General features: G+C 46.9%; 2 protein-coding genes and 2 long non-coding RNA genes across 9 annotated transcripts; 2 read left to right on the plus strand and 2 right to left on the minus strand.

Moving 5' to 3' along the window:
* The first annotated feature begins 1346 nt into the window (after nucleotides 1-1346).
* Nucleotides 1347-3464, plus strand: LOC136200035 (uncharacterized). The gene is made up of 3 exons (XR_010673277.1): nucleotides 1347-1407; nucleotides 2342-2401; nucleotides 2454-3464. It is a non-coding gene; the product is annotated as an uncharacterized lncRNA (long non-coding RNA).
* Nucleotides 3465-4604: 1140 nt separating this feature from the next.
* On the plus strand, nucleotides 4605-6716 carry LOC136183403 (uncharacterized). 6 transcript variants are annotated; one of them, XR_010669165.1, is made up of 8 exons: nucleotides 4605-5103; nucleotides 5149-5214; nucleotides 5268-5399; nucleotides 5449-5501; nucleotides 5553-5697; nucleotides 5751-6053; nucleotides 6111-6183; nucleotides 6247-6716. It is a non-coding gene; the product is annotated as an uncharacterized lncRNA (long non-coding RNA). The 6 variants fall into 6 exon arrangements; XR_010669161.1 differs by having other exon boundaries at nucleotides 4605-4906; nucleotides 4959-5103; nucleotides 5449-5697; XR_010669162.1 differs by having other exon boundaries at nucleotides 4605-4906; nucleotides 5002-5103; nucleotides 5449-5697.
* Nucleotides 6515-11303, minus strand: LOC136183397 (uncharacterized). The gene is made up of 23 exons (XM_065970009.1): nucleotides 11127-11303; nucleotides 10945-10983; nucleotides 10825-10893; nucleotides 10715-10769; nucleotides 10442-10644; nucleotides 10241-10379; nucleotides 9913-10190; nucleotides 9794-9850; nucleotides 9680-9746; nucleotides 9604-9621; nucleotides 9289-9548; nucleotides 9170-9230; nucleotides 8901-9115; nucleotides 8792-8848; nucleotides 8668-8734; nucleotides 8190-8618; nucleotides 7955-8139; nucleotides 7865-7909; nucleotides 7631-7810; nucleotides 7355-7569; nucleotides 7258-7298; nucleotides 7108-7204; nucleotides 6515-7053 (listed from the first exon to the last, which is right to left on the minus strand). The coding sequence occupies exons 1-23, from the start codon at nucleotides 11253-11255 to the stop codon at nucleotides 6633-6635; spliced, it is 3327 nt and encodes a 1108-aa protein (XP_065826081.1). The 5' UTR covers nucleotides 11256-11303; the 3' UTR covers nucleotides 6515-6632.
* An 81-nt stretch (nucleotides 11304-11384) lies between these two features.
* Nucleotides 11385-16749, minus strand: LOC136183395 (uncharacterized). The gene is made up of 24 exons (XM_065970006.1): nucleotides 16514-16749; nucleotides 16253-16291; nucleotides 16050-16136; nucleotides 15947-15995; nucleotides 15652-15884; nucleotides 15466-15595; nucleotides 15110-15399; nucleotides 15006-15062; nucleotides 14834-14909; nucleotides 14760-14774; nucleotides 14450-14700; nucleotides 14326-14392; nucleotides 14080-14273; nucleotides 13999-14025; nucleotides 13888-13944; nucleotides 13766-13829; nucleotides 13275-13712; nucleotides 13031-13218; nucleotides 12900-12968; nucleotides 12602-12844; nucleotides 12330-12544; nucleotides 12233-12273; nucleotides 12080-12176; nucleotides 11385-12027 (listed from the first exon to the last, which is right to left on the minus strand). The coding sequence occupies exons 1-24, from the start codon at nucleotides 16643-16645 to the stop codon at nucleotides 11607-11609; spliced, it is 3480 nt and encodes a 1159-aa protein (XP_065826078.1). The 5' UTR covers nucleotides 16646-16749; the 3' UTR covers nucleotides 11385-11606.
* Nucleotides 16750-16766: the final 17 nt, after the last annotated feature.

Here is a 16766-nt window from a genome sequence, read left to right on the forward strand (position 1 = left end):
AACATAAATCTATAAATGGGTTAACAAGTACAGGTAAAGGCAAGTGAGGAATGAGGCGACCACAGGACCATAATGCCTGGGGTTTTATTTATGGTATATCTCTCAACTACACAGTACATATTCTAATAAACACACAGACAGGGGCACTAGGGGGTTTAGAGGGAATGGTGTGTGGTGAAGCACCTTACATCTACAGGGGAGGGGGAGGGGAGAACAGGGGAATGATGGGTGGGGATAATTAGTTCTACTTTATTAAGAATTATTCGTGAGTTTGCTCTTTGTAGGCAGACCGCTAGACGCTTGCTCCAGTAGTTGATGAATCCGTTGCGATCATTCATAAAGTCGACCGACGGGCGCCTCGCGATCTGGTGGAAGAGGCTAGCCGCCGTGGGACTCCACCGGCCAAAAACTTCGACGACGACGGGCTTGAAAAGATATCCCAACGACGTGGCGACTTGCAGGTACTTTTCGTCCTTTGTCTTATCTCTGTGCGCCGCCGCGTATCCATTCTCCTGAGCGCTGCCCGTGACGACTGCTTGGCTAAGCGGGTGGATTACACTGATGTCAAGCAGAAGCTTCTTGCCGTTCTCGAAATTATATATTCCGATGTCCGGGCGTTTCTTGTCTTGGAACTCTCTTTCCTGTTCCAGCTCAACTCGGTAGTTAACCGACCTGAGCATCTGCTGCCACGTATGCTGCCAGCTATCGTGGCGCCGTATAGTGTTGCCAATCTCCCTGTAAAAACTGGGTATTTATACTCATACGCGACTAGGACGGAACGACTGCAGCTATTCACGATCAAAAACTGCGTCGTTTGAACTGAACCGTTGCTAATCGGCTGCAAAAGCATTTTTGCGTGCAACAAAAAACCGAAATTTTGTTGAAAATCAATTCAAACGCGAAAAACGACAGCGGAATGTGTGCTACGTACGCAAGACACGCCTTGTCACGCGACATTGAGCAACGTATGACCACGGATACTAGTATCCGTGTATGACGTCAATCGTCGCGTTACTACGAAATGCCCTAATACGAGAAGTAGAAACGATGAATAGGTCGCAAAATGCATTGTGTGTCAATTCTTAAGACATGGAGTCGCTATTTGGACGCGAAAAGCGAACGCATACGCAGTAACGGCAATGCAGCAAAATCAAGGCGCTACGTCACATTATGCACATTATGCACATCGGCTTTCCTAAAGTTAGAGTAATGGATACGGTGCTGAGGGTGTTCGGGGATCACATGATGGCTCACAAAAGGCCATCATTTTCTTGTCCGGGGAACAGCAATCGCGCATGCGGACATCAACAATCGGTAATCGGCAATCGGCAATCGCATCGCGTGTTTCGCGTCGCGCAGAAGTCGTCTTCTTGCGCCGGACAATTGCTTCGTCGTCTGTTTGATCTGGTAAGAAGTCTGCGTCGCGTCTTCAGGGAGGCACGCTTGTGCAGGCATGAAGTGCCAAGGCGTTTAATCGCGTTTTAGCGCTCCTCGAGCAATATGCGTAGCCTCAAAAGCCATGTTATTCTTTCTGATAAACTGTGAAGTGCTTGCGCCGAAGGTCTCCTTTTGAAGCCTCTTTATGTTACGGTTTGCACGTGACTGCGTGACGCGCGAAAAGGCCGCCGAGCCACTTTCCTTCAGGCGCAAGACTATAGTGGAGTCATTGCGTCATACTGATAGGCATGTCAACTGAACTACCTCTCGACACTAGCATTGTTGGTTATCAGTTCAAAAAAGACTTGTGAGAGCGGAAAAGCGGGATTTAATCAATCAGTCCTTTAATCAACCGATAATCAATTTCAATGCCACTATCAAGTAAATTAGTTCGGCAGAGCGTGCGGCTTGATCGCATGATCCTTAATTAATTAAAGGCCTTTGGGGATAAGTTGTAAGGCAAAGCCAGCTAACGCAGAGCAAACCTCCAATCGCCCGGGTATTTAGTGAGCGCAGAAGAGGGCCCGCATACGTATAAACACTGCCTGTGAATCATATGATTCCAAGTATAGCCTAGCTTGACCAATCAGAGAGCTTGCCGCTAGTTTACATTCGCACAATAGTATAAATAACCCTTCCCAATGAAACCCTGCTTTCATGAAGATGAATACTACCGTATAAATTAGGCATATTAAATTTTGAAATAAGCCAATACACGCAACGGAGACGCGGAACTTTTCGCGTAGTTTTAATTAATTAAGTATTGAAGGCTCTTCTCTCTGTTTATCCGGTATATCAGAGAGAAAACTTGTTATAGCGTCATTCCGTCCTTTGCTAAGAAATTTGTATCTTGCTCCACAGCCGTTCTGTTTGATTTCACTGACCTGAATTTGCCTATTATCAGATCTTAAGAATTTTGAAGAAAGCGTGGAATTGAAATTATGTTTGCCTTTCACTCAAACCGGTAAAAATGTACAGCAAGCAAATAGTGGCAGTGGGTATTTTCTTTTGAGCAGCGGCGGCTTTGCAGCGCGGGTGATACATCTTTCAAGAATCGTTTCATTTCTACCAACCAGAATCGCTCCATCGCAATCTTTCAAGTTGTCACCTTCATTATTCGCCCACGTCACTTCTCGTTGCTGTCAATCGAAGAGGTCTTATTTAAAAAATAGCAACGAAAGAGGCCTCAATATTGCACGGTTGACGCCAGATGGTGGCAAAAAGCTTTTGAATGCAAATGACGGCAAAAAGCTCTTGAATGCAAATGGCACCCCAAAAAACTCTTCTCGTGAAAGTGGCAGCACTAACACGCAAGAAACTGGCAGAAGATCCACTAAGACAACCTTAGCGGTTGTAAGCGGCATAGTCACAACACTAATTGGAGGATCATTGTACGGCTTGTTCGCTCGTCAGCGATTTCGGTCCAGCGTAAAGTCCACAACGTTAAGCCAGGAGCCAAAGACGGTGAAGCAACCTATCGATCGACAAGAAGAGAAAGAGATGCTCAGGGATCTGATTACGAGTGAGCCGACGTCGAGTTTCTTCGTTTATGTCGGGCCGCACAAAGCAGGCAAATCGCAAGCTGTGCAAGAAGTTGTCAAGGAGCTAAAGGACGAGGGAGTGAAAGGAGTTCATTACATCCTGATCGATAAGTCAAAGCTGGGTATTCGCCTTGCCAAAGAATTTGGCATGGACAATCCAATTGTTATGCCAGGTGTTCCCAAACCGTCTGCCCAAGATGACGATGATAAAGTCCATGCAGAGTACCTGCATGAAGTAGCTGATCGCTTGGGTGCCGCTGCTCGTAAAGAGAAAGATGGCCAAATCACGACAATTATTATTGATGGAGTGAACGCTCTCTTGCCAAACCGCGAATCCGGAACAGAAGAGCTCTTGCGGTTGATTAAAATAGCCAAAAAGCACATTGACGGGGGAATCATAAAATGGATTCTTATCGATTCAAGTGGGCTTGCTTTTGACGTTATGCATTCGATCAGCGCCAGTTCTCGTCTCGAGCCAATCTACGCCAGTGATGTCAACGAGGACAGATCAAAGAAATATTTGAAAAATCATTTGAGAAAGAATCCGGATCAATCCATGCTATTCGATGTTAATCGAGTATACGAGTTGACGGGGGGACGCGTTGGGCTCCTCAGTAAGGCAGTTGAAAGTAGTCGCATCGTGAAAACACAGGAGGAGCTTGAAAAGGAAATTCTTCAAGTGTCCAAAGCGAATGTCAACGAGGTTTTTGAAGACAGTCCAAGGTCACCTGAAGTTCAACAGTTTCAGTTGACCGTTCTTCGTCATCTTGCGGCTGAGACGCTCGAGACAGATCGGTGTATTGTGAATCGACTTGGACGTTCACTGAAGTGCGAAGTTCGACGTCGAGCGATATCTGAGCTATTGAAGAATGATCTTATTCGGTTTACCAGTCTCACTAGTTTGGGAATACACAGTGAGGCAGTAAGGTATTTAGTTGGAGATGGTTACGGACCATTTTCTGATCCGTGACAGGGGTATGGTTTTCTTGTGCTTGTTGTATGTGCTGTATGAGAGAATCTGTTTTGTCATGTTGCTTCCTAGATTATTGATCACATAATGAACCTGTTTCCTCCGTACCTCAGCGTTGCAGTCGTAAACCATTAGAAAAACCATTGCTTTCCAGGGCCATTGCTTTCCAGGGATACGTCGATTTCATTCTGGAGGGAGATGTTATGTTGTGTTCGCAGATTAGAATAGTCACGTGTTATTAGTTCCGAGAGAAAAGTTGTGCATTCAATGGCAATGACGTGAGTTCCGGGCGTCGATTCTCGCCCTACACGCATGCTTCTCCCAAGAATGGATCAAGGCCCGAGACAAAACTGTAACGACCGGGCTTCAATAGATATTAGACCGCGCGGCACCAGGCACGGAAAGAACGGGTGGCAGCCGGATCCGCGGAGGAGTGCAGGGAGGACTCTCGCTTTATTGTTTTACTTGCCCTGCGAGTATAAGAGGGCAAGTAAAACAATAAAGCGAGAGTCCTCCCTGCACTCCTCCGCGGATCCGGCTGCCACCCGTTCTTTCCGTGCCTGGTGCCGCGCGGCCTATTTTCTATTGAAGCCCGGTCGTTACAGTTTTGTCTCGGGCCTTGATCCATTCTTGGGAGAAGCATGCGTGTAGGGCGAGAATCGACGCCCGGAACTCACGTCATTGCCATTGAATGCACAACTTTTCCCTCACGCGTGGCCGGAGAACGAAGCGAGCTAACGAGGATGTTGCTCTCAGATTGAAACCCTTGAATCTTGCTGCGCAGTCGGCTTTGGCCGTCGCTGTGGCCCACGACATCCGCGACTTCGCCTCGAAAATAATTCCCGGATGCTGATGTCAACAACTGCTACTCGCAAGCTCTTTGCGTGGAGTTTGAACGGTATTCTACTCTGTTTTGCTGTCTGTTATGCATTTTACAAACTGGGCAGTCAAACGAAAGGTTAGATTATGTTTGTTTCTTCACCTGGCCTTCAGTGTTCGTCCTCTGCCAGACGTAATTCGACTAGATGCTTCAGTAGCAGGCTTTTCTTACAGGCAAAGTCAATTTTAACAGTAAAACATACTCATGCGCACAGTTCATAGGAAAGTCGCCGAGCTGCGATGGCTAACTCTGTTGACTTCTACCATTGCAGACAGGTAGTTGCCTTCTTCTAAAAATCCGGTGTACAAATAAATGTTTAGATGGAAGGCTTCCACGTGGACAGCTCAGAACTTGCACGAACATTTCGGCAACGTGTCTGCTTACAGGTTGGCTATATACTACGAGTAGCCTGTGTGCTCTGTGCTATATCTGGTTACAGGCAATTAGGAGATCCTGTTTTTATAATGTTTCACCATAATAAGCCGCTAGAGCCGTTTGTAAAGGGAAAGTGGTCAGATTTTATCAGGAAAGTCAATGTGTCACTTCTAAGTGTTTTAGCGGAAAAGGAGAGGTAAGATTATTAGCCTAAAGTGCTTTCTTTTATCCATGACTGAATGTAGAAAGAGAGAAAGGACACGTATCTCTACTTCAGTCAAAATATTGGACGGCTAAAGTTGACATTGTTGAGATACACATGTAAGCAGTCTAATGACGCTTTTTATAGACCTCAGTTTCTCAGTGACCTCCAGCCCATTACAGACCTTGTAGTAAATGAATACGGAGTACAGGTCCGTTCCATTCATGTATCTTGTTGCTCAATACAAGTCCAGCCGTCAACCGAAATGTACTTATATCCGTGCTTACACCCCGTAAGAAGATTCCCCACAGTAAGACGCATTGACAATGACAGCGGTACGTTTAGCACTACGGTCACAGTCAAATGTGACAGATGTAGATAAAACAAAGTTTCCCAAATCAAGCAGATATACACATACCAGGGGAGAGGAGGTGGAGGCTAGATGGCCTTGCTATTGAACTCTATACGTTCGATTTTTATTGCGATTTTTATTTTTCATAGTGATGTCAAAAGAATTGACGTTGTACTTCGTTCCGGAGACATGCTTGTTCTTCCTCCGTTTTGGTATCATCGCGTTGAGACTCTAAAGAGCAGCGTCTCCGTTAACGTGTCGAACGACGCTCCAGAGTATCTGCTCATGGAGGAGATGTCTGTGATCACCTCTGAACGCTTCTCCCTCATCTAAGTCAATTAACTCATTTTTAGATGTCGAAAGCCTATTCCATTAGACTGGGGACTTTCCAAGCGAGCATTGATAACAAGGCTGTATATCCACATGGTCAAGAGTTTATTTGAGGACTATTACAGCTAGTAATTTTGATTCTCTGACTCTTTTTCTCAGTTGTGGCTCAACGACTAGAATTGGTCTCTGACGAAGTAGCAGAAAATCTGTTTCTTACCGTACGTCAGCCCGAAGAAAAGGAAACTCTATTTCGATTAAATGATGTTAGAGATATTACCCACTGCACGGTTTCAATCCTCCAGTGTCAACTGGACAAGAAATCATTCCACTCTTTTCCGAGATTGCCTATACGTGAGGAGTTCAGCTTCTTCGTGGAGTTATCCGTGAGGAGTGTCTTACCTATCGTTGCTGTACAGATCAATTCGAATTCTCTTGCTGGGAAACTACATTGAAAATTTTGCTAATACATTCGGAACTTAATAATAAACTATCTAAAAAATTCAACAAAAGTTGGTCTTACGTGCAAGAAAAAACCGATTTCTTATTCACAGTTGCGTCGTAGCCGTAGCGTTGTAACCGTTCTGCAAAGACGTCTCGTCTTCGATCGGCGTCGACCGATTCATTTCCGTGTACTCGGCGGCGGAATCGGGCACGCGAGGAAGAAAAGCGTCCTCGTCCGTTCTCATCGCCTTCAGAGCGATTCCGAGAAGGCTGCTCGTGTTCGGCTCGTCGAACGAGAACTGACGCAAGTGGGTATCCTGAAACGGCACCTCCGGCTCGGCGTCCGAGTCGGCGTCGCTCAAGTCGCTCGCCGACATCCAATACTGCGTCGCCGAGGCGATGTTTAAGTTCACGAACGCGTCGTGATCGTCGGCGTTGAGCATTTGATCGAGCGCGGAGACGAGCGCGCTGAAGCGCGGTCGCTCGTCGGGTTCAGGATGCCAGCAACGGACCATGAGATCGTAGCTAAAGAGAGCGAGAGGGTTAGGAGTTTAATTCAAAATTTTTTTATAGACGCACAGTTGGTCCGAACAGTTGTCCGGTTTCTCCATGCGATATCCTTCGCTTAGACGCGACAGGAGCTCGGCATTTGAAATGACGGGATACGGAAATCCACCTTAAAAACAAAAATTAAATTTTCTCTATATGTACTGAATACAATCAACGTACCTAATGTGCATATCTCCCACATAACAACTCCATAAGACCATCTTTAAAATCCAAACTTTACGCGTCGGCTTTTGTCGTTATTTTATTTAGATCTTACACGTCGCTTGCTGCGGTGAAGACGCGATCTGTTATGGCCTCGATCGACATCCACTTGAAGGGAAGACGAGTTCGCGTTTTCTGCGTGTACGCCGCGTCCTGATGGACGGCGCGCGTCAGGCCGAAGTCGGAGATCTTGGCGACTCGGTCGGCGTCGATTAGAACGTTGCGGCACGCCAAGTCGCGATGAACCAAGCCGCGCGCCGACAAAAAGTCCTTAGTAAGAGAGAAAGAATAGTCTCGTCTCAACAAAAAAAACGGAAAATAATGAAGTTACCATTCCGGCGGCTATTTGACGGAAAAACGAGAGCAGCAGAGACGACGTCAATTTTTCCGATTCGTCAAGGGGCAAAGAAGGCTTCTTGATCGGCGTAGATTCCGCCGTTCTAATAGCGTCGGCTGCCGGCCCCACGTTGGCGTAAGGGCCCTCTCCTCCCAAATTCATTTCTATGTAACCCTGCAAGGAGATGATAATGATAAAAACATATAGTCTAACGTTTTCCGTATTTACATCCGTTTCTTGCAACTTTCTCTTCGATGAATTCAACAAATTGCCCTGCGCATAAATGAACATCGTAAAATTATTTAATTAGTTGCTGACCGTCGGTCTCCGAGCTCTTAGATACGACTGCAGATTTCCATAGGCGCAATACTCGACAAGAAGGCAGACGGGATGACTGCGCGTGATGCAGCTCAGCATGCTGACAATGTTCGCATGCTGTCCTATCGTCTTCATCAGCGTCACTTCCTTCAGTAACTCCACTTGATCAGCATTGGTGCCATCCTCTACAGAAAAAAGATTACCAAAATAAGATTTTAACGTTTTTTCAATTTACGTTTCAACATCTTGCAGGCGACGATCGTCTTCACTTTCGACGTCGATCCGCGCGAATGAACGGACGTGTGTCTCAATCCTCTCGCCGAGTTGAGTCGTCGCGGCGTCGACGGCGTCGGCTCGACGCCGCGAACGATTTCGCCTTTGAGAACGACGCCGAAGTAGCCCTCGCCGAGCACCTCGAGCAGAGTGAGATTCTCCGGATTCAGTTCCCACTCGTCCGGCGGTTCGGTCAAGTCGACGCCCGGCGCGAGATGCGGCGGACGATACGTCGCCAATTCGAGTTGATGAACTCGAGTGCGATAGCCTTGCTTTTGCCGTCTCACGCACGCGACGGCGACGATGACGACGATGGCGGCGACGACGATCAGGCCGCCAAGGACGGGAAGAACGATGTAAAGAATGGAAGACTTCGATTCTTCAGGAGGAGCTAAAAACGAAAAATAAATTAATAGAACCACGTGGGAATGCACGCGTACACAACGTCGTCTGCTCCGCCTCTGCAAACTCGCTCTCGATTTCGCCAATAACACTGACCGTTTTAATCTAAATAAAGGGGCCACATCATCTCTATATTGCATTAGACACGGTTTCGAGACTAACCATAACGTGATAAAGAGTACCTCTCTTCAGATTCCGTATCTCATACTCTCGCGCATTCTAAAAGAACAATATATTTATTGTCAATACTCTTATTGTCATTTTCGTATACCGAGTCGTTGATTTGAATCGAAACTGCCGACTGCCTCCCGTCGAGCGGATCGACGTCCGACTTCGACTTGTCGATCTCGTAGTATTCAATAACGAAGCCGACGAGAGGAAACGACGCGTGAACGGCGTCAACGTCGACGCGCCAACGGACGCGCAAATTCGTCGTCTTCTCGACGGGTTCGATCGTCAAATTGACGGGCACGGGAGGCTCCAAAGCTAAGAGAGCACGACGAGATTAACGAAACGCGTAAGATAAAGAAGTAGTATTACGCAAAGTCAACACGAGAACGCTACTCCCCGACAATCCCACGTCATCGAACCGAGGAATAACCTACATATATATATATACACACAACACTAAACGCCATTCTAAAACTTCCCCTCCTCACCACAATCCGATACTCTTTATTCGGACTCAATTCGACTTGACGATTGTAAACGTGATCGTTGCCGCTAACTGCCGGTAGATATTCAGAGAAGTCGACATCATCAATAACACCCTTCGATCCGACGACTAGAACTTGAACGAAAAAGCCGTCGACGGAAACGCCCGACGGTCTCTTCCACGTCACCGTGCTTTCGTACGTGCGAGTCGCAACGTTGAAAACGGGCGTCGTAGCCTCCAATCCGATGCCCTTTGACTTGTTGACTGCCGGGAGAATTTAATTAAACAGAGGAATCGACCAATGTATAATCAAACGAACCGCATAGAGGACTTTCGCCTGCCCCACGAAAAGGAAAATCACGCAAAGTCAAGAATATCGATCCGCGGAAACGTACCGGGAACGTTCAAGATTAGGTGAGGCCGCCGCTGGGCCACAGACGCCAGCACCGAACCAGCAACTCCCTTGAGTAATAAGTAAATATTAGCTAAGCATAGCATCCCGGCCTTACGTAAATGTCCAGTCGACAGCCTGGCTTCAATTGTTCGAGAACGAGCTTCGTGACGCTCTATCGACGCGCAACGCCAGACGTTTTGCTAATAGCTACGATTATCATTTTACGCGTTCGACCTTCTTGACGATGTATATTCGCGTTTCGTCGACGTCGCAAGAGCCGATTATCGCGATGAGGGAATAGCAGAAGTCGCCCGTCGGAAACGACGTCGCGTTCCACGAAATCGTTCGAGTTGCCGTGGGATGGAAACAGTCGTCGTTCCATTGAAACAAGTCGTTCCTGTTGTCATTCAGTCCCTTCAAATCCAGAACGTCGTTGGTGCTCTGTTGACCACAGTAAGATGGTATGGGGCAATTGGCCGGCGATTGACACCAACGGCAGTTCAAGCCCAAATCTAGATATAATATCTTAGATAAATAATTCAATAGAATCGATCTTTTTTACTGCTGCTAGAAATGTTTTGACTCGGCGAGCTGTACGAGCCAAAGCCATATTTGTTCACTGCGGCTACTTTGAACACGTAATTTAAATCGCACTTCAACAAGCCAGAACCTTTCAGCTGAGAAAGCAAAATCATTTTATCCTAAAACAAATAGAATACATATTACGATTTATTTATATATATATTTATAAACGTATTTGTACCTTTGCTGTGACTAGAGGCTTCCACGAATAATCGTTGTTTCTGTACGAGTCAGCCTGAGCAATCAACACCAAATACAGAACCGGTATGTCTTTCGACTGAGAATTCTTCGCGTAGAACTGATTCTGTTTCTGCGACCATCTCAGAGCGACGATGTCCACTGTAATCGATACGACTTTCCGTGGAAGATCAGACTGTGTGGGAGCTACGTCAAAAAAAAAGAGAGAAAGAGTGAAAGGATTTGTTGTTTATCTTTTATCGGTACGTCGTCACACCTGTTACGTTGTCAATAGAGGCAATGAAATCACAGGAAGTTCGACAAAGTTTGTTCTAAGGGGTCACCAGTACTAGGAAGAAGGGCAATGAAACCGGAAGATTTCGTCACCTCGCAAAACGACTTGCAAGCGAATGAAGAATTGTCAAAGGACACGGCGCGCGAACAAGGAACGGAGCACTGAAGAGAAACGACGGGTATTTTCTACGAAATGGTGAGTTGCTCGCTTACCATTTGGCACTCGCTGTCGCAGAAGTACGGTTCCAGTGTCTGTGGACGTGAAAGAGAAACGGCTTAGGGCTTTTTCTCACTGTACTACAACGGGTCCTTCCGGGGGCCCCCGCTCGCTACGCTGCGTCTAAAGGACGTCTCGGACCACGTCGCTCGGAGTTCGAAGTCACTCTAGAACTCACGTTCGTCGCGTTAAATTTGTAACAATTCGCGTGACATCGCGTCTGCTTCTCGACCAGTTCGATTGGGTCGAGAGCGATCGCCACGCCAACGGTGAAAAGGAGAACCGCTTCCAGTCGTCGAACAGTCATCGCTGAGCCTATGCTGAGCCGTACTCCTCCCCGAGATGCGTTGAGTCGTCTGACACCCGAGCGGAAATGACGTCGTTCGCTTCAGGCTGTGGAATTTTCAAACGCTGTGCAAGGAACCCGGCAGGACAGTTTAACCATCGAAAACTTTGGATTGTAAGACACTAAAGTCACAATTGAAAGTAAAAGCAGAACTACTGTACTACAGAACTTGAAGCATTCCCAAAAAAAAAATCAAACACAAACCTGTAACTCGCCGTACTACATATTCAGATGAACATAGTCCCTAGCTACTCACTCACACGTACTCTACAACGAAGTCGACTTCCATGTAATCATAGGCCACATCTTTTTTCATTTCCATGCAATCGTTTCCGGTTCTAAGTAGCCGGCTTTGTCTTCCTTCATCACACAAGCTCCAACAAACCGAGTCGGATCTAAATAACCACCATCATCTGTAGGAGAAGCATCGGGTAGAAAAACGTCTTCAAAGTCATTTTCGTTTTCGTTGTCTTTGGCGTTCTCTTCTTCTCGAATAACGGGAATATTCGTGTCAAAAGCAAACGACGGCAACGCAAACCCTGCCTTGGAATCGGACTCCGACATCAGCGAGGTCTCGTCGGTCGTCCAGAAGGAATTGGTCGCTGAAAAATTCAAATCGATGTACGTGCTCGGCTGCCCGGCCTCGAGCATCTGATCGAGGGCGCTGACGAGGACGCTGAATTTGGGACGAAAAACGGGATCTGGGTGCCAGCATTGGATCATCATAGCATACCTAGAAAAACCGAGAGGATATAATAAAGAATCAATTAAAATATGCGCCGTACAAGTCATCTGAGCAATTGTCTGGTTTCTCCATGCGATAGCCTCTACGAAGACGATGTAGGAGTCTCTCGTTTGAAATAGTTGGATACGGAAATCCGCCTTCAAAAAATGTTAAAGGTCAACAGAGGGGTCCACATAAAAAACTACGCTTTTACCCAGAGTGCATATCTCCCACATAACGACACCAAAAGACCATCTAAAGAGAAAACAGACGTTTTATCGTTCGGTTCCTGTCTAAAATTTTCCTCCTACACGTCACACGCCGACGTGAAGACTCGATCGGTGATTGCCTCTATGGACATCCACTTGAGCGGTAGACGAGTGCGCTTCGTCTGCGTGTACGACGCGTCCTGATACACTGCGCGAGTCAGACCAAAGTCGGAGATCTTGACGAGTTTGCCAATGTCGACGAGAACGTTTCGGCACGCCAAATCGCGATGAATCAAACCCTTGTCAGAGAGATAATCCTAAACATAATTATTATGTGCCTATATATATATATATAAATTGAGTTTGTTTCGTACCATTCCTGAAGCAATCTGACGACAAAACGAAAGCAGATCGGTCGGGGCCAATCGAGCGTCCTCCTCCTCTTTGCCGTCGACGAGATTGCAAATGCTCGAATGATGCGATTGACCGGGATGAATCGGAGGCGGCGGCGCAAGCGCCGACGCGGCCGGCAACGCAACGGACGCCGCGACGGCAACGTTGGCGCCCAGCACGACGGCCGTCGTCGCGTCGTCACTAGCCAAATTCATGCAACTGCCCTGAAAAAATTCATTCATTCATTCATTAAAAAATCTTGATTTAGGTGTTATTTACAGCCGCGTCTTCCAGCGCCTCTGTCGCATGTGCTACGCGTTGCTTCTCTTGACTCTCGACACTAGTCCACTAAAAACATAAAATTAAGTTTTTAATTAATTAATTAATTAATTAATTATGTCAGTGTCTACAGATGATCTCGAAGCGCGGAGATAAGCCTGCAAGTCTCCGTTGGCGCAATACTCGACGATGAGACAGAGCGGATGGCTTCTCGTGATGCAAGCCAACATCGAGACGATATGCTTGTGCTGACCAATTTTCTTCATCAGCTGCACCTCCTTGACCAATTCCATCTGATCGTCAATAGTACTACCCTCCTCTTATAAGAAAAAAAATTTAATTTACAATCTATTCGTATTCGTACATTAGGTAAACCTTTTAGCATTTTACAGGCGACAACGGTCTTCACCGTCGACACGGATCCCTTCGATCGCATCGTGACGAGACGACGCGAGCGCGAGCCCAATCGACGCGGCCGCACGCCGAACGCCGTCGATTCGCTCGTCGAGACGCTGTGAACGACTTCGCCCTTGAGAACGACGCCGAAAAATCCCTCGCCGAGAACGTCGAGAAGCGTGAGATCTTCGGGATCGAGTTCCCATTCGTCGGGCGGCTCCGACGGCGCGACGACCGGATCGAAGCGCGGCGGACGATAGTTCGACAATTCGAGCTGATGAATGCGATCCTCGTACGCCGTCTTCTCGCTTCGGACGCAACGAACGGCGACGGCGACGGCGACGGCGACGGCGAAGACGAGAGCGCACGTGACGAACGCGATGATCAGAAAATTTGACGTCGCGGCGGATTTCTTTTCTAGAAAATCCCGTCGTATGCAAGAAAAACAAACGCGTCGCGAAACGCTCCACCCAAAGTCGCGTGTTCTTTCGTGACGTAGTCACTTGTCCAGCCTCCTGCACTGACAGCTTTCACCTGTGTGGTGGGGGACGTTGTCCCACTGGCAAAAAATCCCATTTTTTTATCTCGTTACCATCACTTGATATAGCGTCGCTCCTTTTAAATTCTCGATCTCGTATTGACGAACGTCCTAAATACAATCTAAATTTAAATGTACTCCTCTTTAGCGACTAGTCTGTTTCACCTGATCTATTTGTTTAGTTTCCCTGTTCTAAATACACGAAATTAGACGTTCCTTTGCGTTGGAAACCGTGTCTTCCTTTACCTTTGAATTGTTCGCTCTTCTGCCCTCGTTCTTGGCCGTTTGATCGATGGGAAAGTAGGCGATTTCAAATCCGACAACAGGAAATGCATGCTGTTCGTTGACCTTGTCGACGTCGAAATTCCACGTGACAAGCAAATTCGTCGTTCCAGACACCGTTTGAACGACGACGTCTTCGGGCGACGGAGGAATAACAGCTTGAAAAGTTAAAATTTATCATTACTTAAACAAAACAACAAGTTTGCTTACGAGTCGTGAAGAAAAAGAGATCGGATTGACCTTTAATACTAAAGTCATTAGGAACGAAAGTTCTAACCTAGATCAATTAATCAATAATTAATTAATTATTAATTTCGTTCGCGTGGCATCTTACAGTAACTTGATAAAATCGGTTTGCCGCGATTTCGTATTCAAACACATAAGCTTTATTCTTTCCATACACGTATGCACCCCTGAAAATATCAACAGGGTACGACATAATTTCTTCTTTCATCGACAAGATCAGTTTGTATTCGCTGACGATGAGACTAGGAGCATTTTCCCACGTCACCGTGAGCATGTACGTTCCCGTCGTCGCATTGAGCGTGCGAGTTTCGATCAAGTTGATGCGATTGTATTGCGTCACTAAAACGAAAAAGACGTGGAGGAAAAGCGCGTCTCTCGCTGCTTCGCGTCTCACGTACAGCAGCGAGGATTAACTAAAAAGATTCGTTAAATTTTATAGTCGAGTCCGTTATTCGTTCGTGCCACGCGTTACCGTCTGGAGTCTTCAAAACCAATTGCGAGCTGATTTTATTTTTGGGTATGGCAGGTTTGCGAGAGCCCGCTACCATCTATACACGCAGTTAGAACTACAGAAACTACGCCTTCAATACTAATTTTAATAATACTAGGGTCTCCTCCCTCCCCCCCCCCCCCCCCCAACGTACGTGGATCAGTATATTGCAGTCCGGCTTCAATTGATCCAAGACGAGTTCGGTCTCGTTCTATAGTGACTTCAAACTGAGCTTTTCCTTTGCCATCTCATTCTGACCTTTCGAATGTAATAGATCCGATTTGGCACTGACGGGACTCCTTCGCAGTGCGATAGGACCGTAGCAACGTAGCAAAAATCGCCCGTCAGCGCCGTCGTCGGATTCCACCGAATCGTTCGCTTCGCTTCCGAGCTGTAACAATTCTGATTCCATTCGTAAGCGTCATTCAAATCCTTATTGAACGGTCGACCGACGTTGATTAGGACGGTACGAGACTGGCTGCCGCAGTAAGACGGCACGCTACAGTCGACGCACCAAGACCCGCAACTGTCGACCGGAACATCCAACTCTAATAAATAAATAAATAAATAAATAAATAAATAAATAAATAAATAAATTATTATTTATAACGTACGTTTGCTTGAAAAAGCAAGGCTTCCTACATAATCAGCGTAGCTGTGATTATTGACTGCTTCCGCGTACAAAACGTACATGGCATTGCACGCGAGCTGAGGCCGCAGACGAGAAAAGGGTATAAATCGTCGCTAAAAAATGCAAAAAAATAACTAAATAACGACCTAAACAGAGCGTGACTGTTTACGTCTGAAACGAGAACAAACGTGGCAGGCCACGTATATGAGCTGTACCCCCCAGAACCCCGTATATACTTCGCGTCGACCCGAGCGACGCGCAACAAATATATAACGGGATAGTTCTTTTCCCGTTTCCGTTTATTATATAGCACGTCGTTCTTGTGATGAATGATAATCTCCTCCGTCGTGAAGTTGAATTCCACGCTCTTGATTTGCGACGGTAAGGGACCCGAACGATAAACTAAAAAAATATCGAAGAAAAGAAGACGGGATTATTTTTCCATCGTCGCGTCGCTTTCGTACTTTCCTTATTCATGAACGTGCACGAATCTTCGCATATGTGGAGTTGTTTCTGCGAGCACGTGTTCGTAAGAAAGAAGCCGGAAGCGGAAGCGGAAAGTCTAACCGAATTCAATTTCTTCTCGGCGCAATACGAATGACAATAGGACGCGTTGACAAACGCTTTTCTGTCCGCGTAGCAGGGAATCGCGCACTGGAAAAACGTTCGACGACAAAAAAAAGTTAAAAAATAGAAACAGCAAAAGCACCCTCCGGAAAAAAAACCCGAACGCGAACCCATTTCCTGCAAGTCTTCGATCGCGGTCTTACCGTTTCGCACGACGAGTCGCAGTAGTACGGTTCGGAGAGCTGCGCACGAGAGAAGAAAATCATGAGAAAATAGAGGGCCCCCGCGGCCGGTGCGATCGATCGCGACGTCCACGAGTATACAAAAGGAACGATAGACTATTGGGAAATTAGAAGCGGAGACGCGCCCATCCATAATGGATGAGCGCTTATACAAATAACGAAGACGGTTTGCATTGCAGGCGGGCACGAGGCGAGAAGCGAGGAGGCCGGGCGTTGTCCTACGTTTGTGCCTTCACGTGTCTTGTAGCAGTTTGCGACGCACATAGCGAGTTTTCTCTCCAACTCTATTTGGTCGAGGGCGCGAGACTGTCCGGCGAGCAGCAGAAGAAGGAATAAGGCGGCCAAAGCGACCATGGCGTCTCCTGCGGTAGCGAAAGTGTGAATGAGCGAATCGTCTTCCGGGACACCGATACAGGAACCAGCAAGCGCTCGCACGGCCCTCGTACGGCGCTTGTCTGGACTCCTCCTCCTCTGG

This window comes from Oscarella lobularis, chromosome 2 (genome assembly GCF_947507565.1).
Source record: "Oscarella lobularis chromosome 2, ooOscLobu1.1, whole genome shotgun sequence".
NCBI lineage: Eukaryota > Metazoa > Porifera > Homoscleromorpha > Homosclerophorida > Oscarellidae > Oscarella > Oscarella lobularis.

Coding starts and splice junctions, on each gene's coding strand:
- LOC136183397 (XM_065970009.1), bottom strand. CDS start 11,255: ATGACTGTTCGACGACTGGAAGCGGTTCTCCTTTTCACCGTTGGCGTG. Junction 10,984..11,126: donor ACAAATTTAACGCGACGAAC/GTGAGTTCTAGA, acceptor TCACGTCCACAG/ACACTGGAACCGTACTTCTG. Junction 10,770..10,824: donor CTTGCAAGTCGTTTTGCGAG/GTGACGAAATCT, acceptor GTGACCCCTTAG/AACAAACTTTGTCGAACTTC.
- LOC136183395 (XM_065970006.1), bottom strand. CDS start 16,645: ATGGTCGCTTTGGCCGCCTTATTCCTTCTTCTGCTGCTCGCCGGACAG. Junction 14,910..15,005: donor ACTGCAATATACTGATCCAC/GTACGTTGGGGG, acceptor CTGCGTGTATAG/ATGGTAGCGGGCTCTCGCAA. Junction 12,545..12,601: donor GTCAGATTGCTTCAGGAATG/GTACGAAACAAA, acceptor AATTATGTTTAG/GATTATCTCTCTGACAAGGG.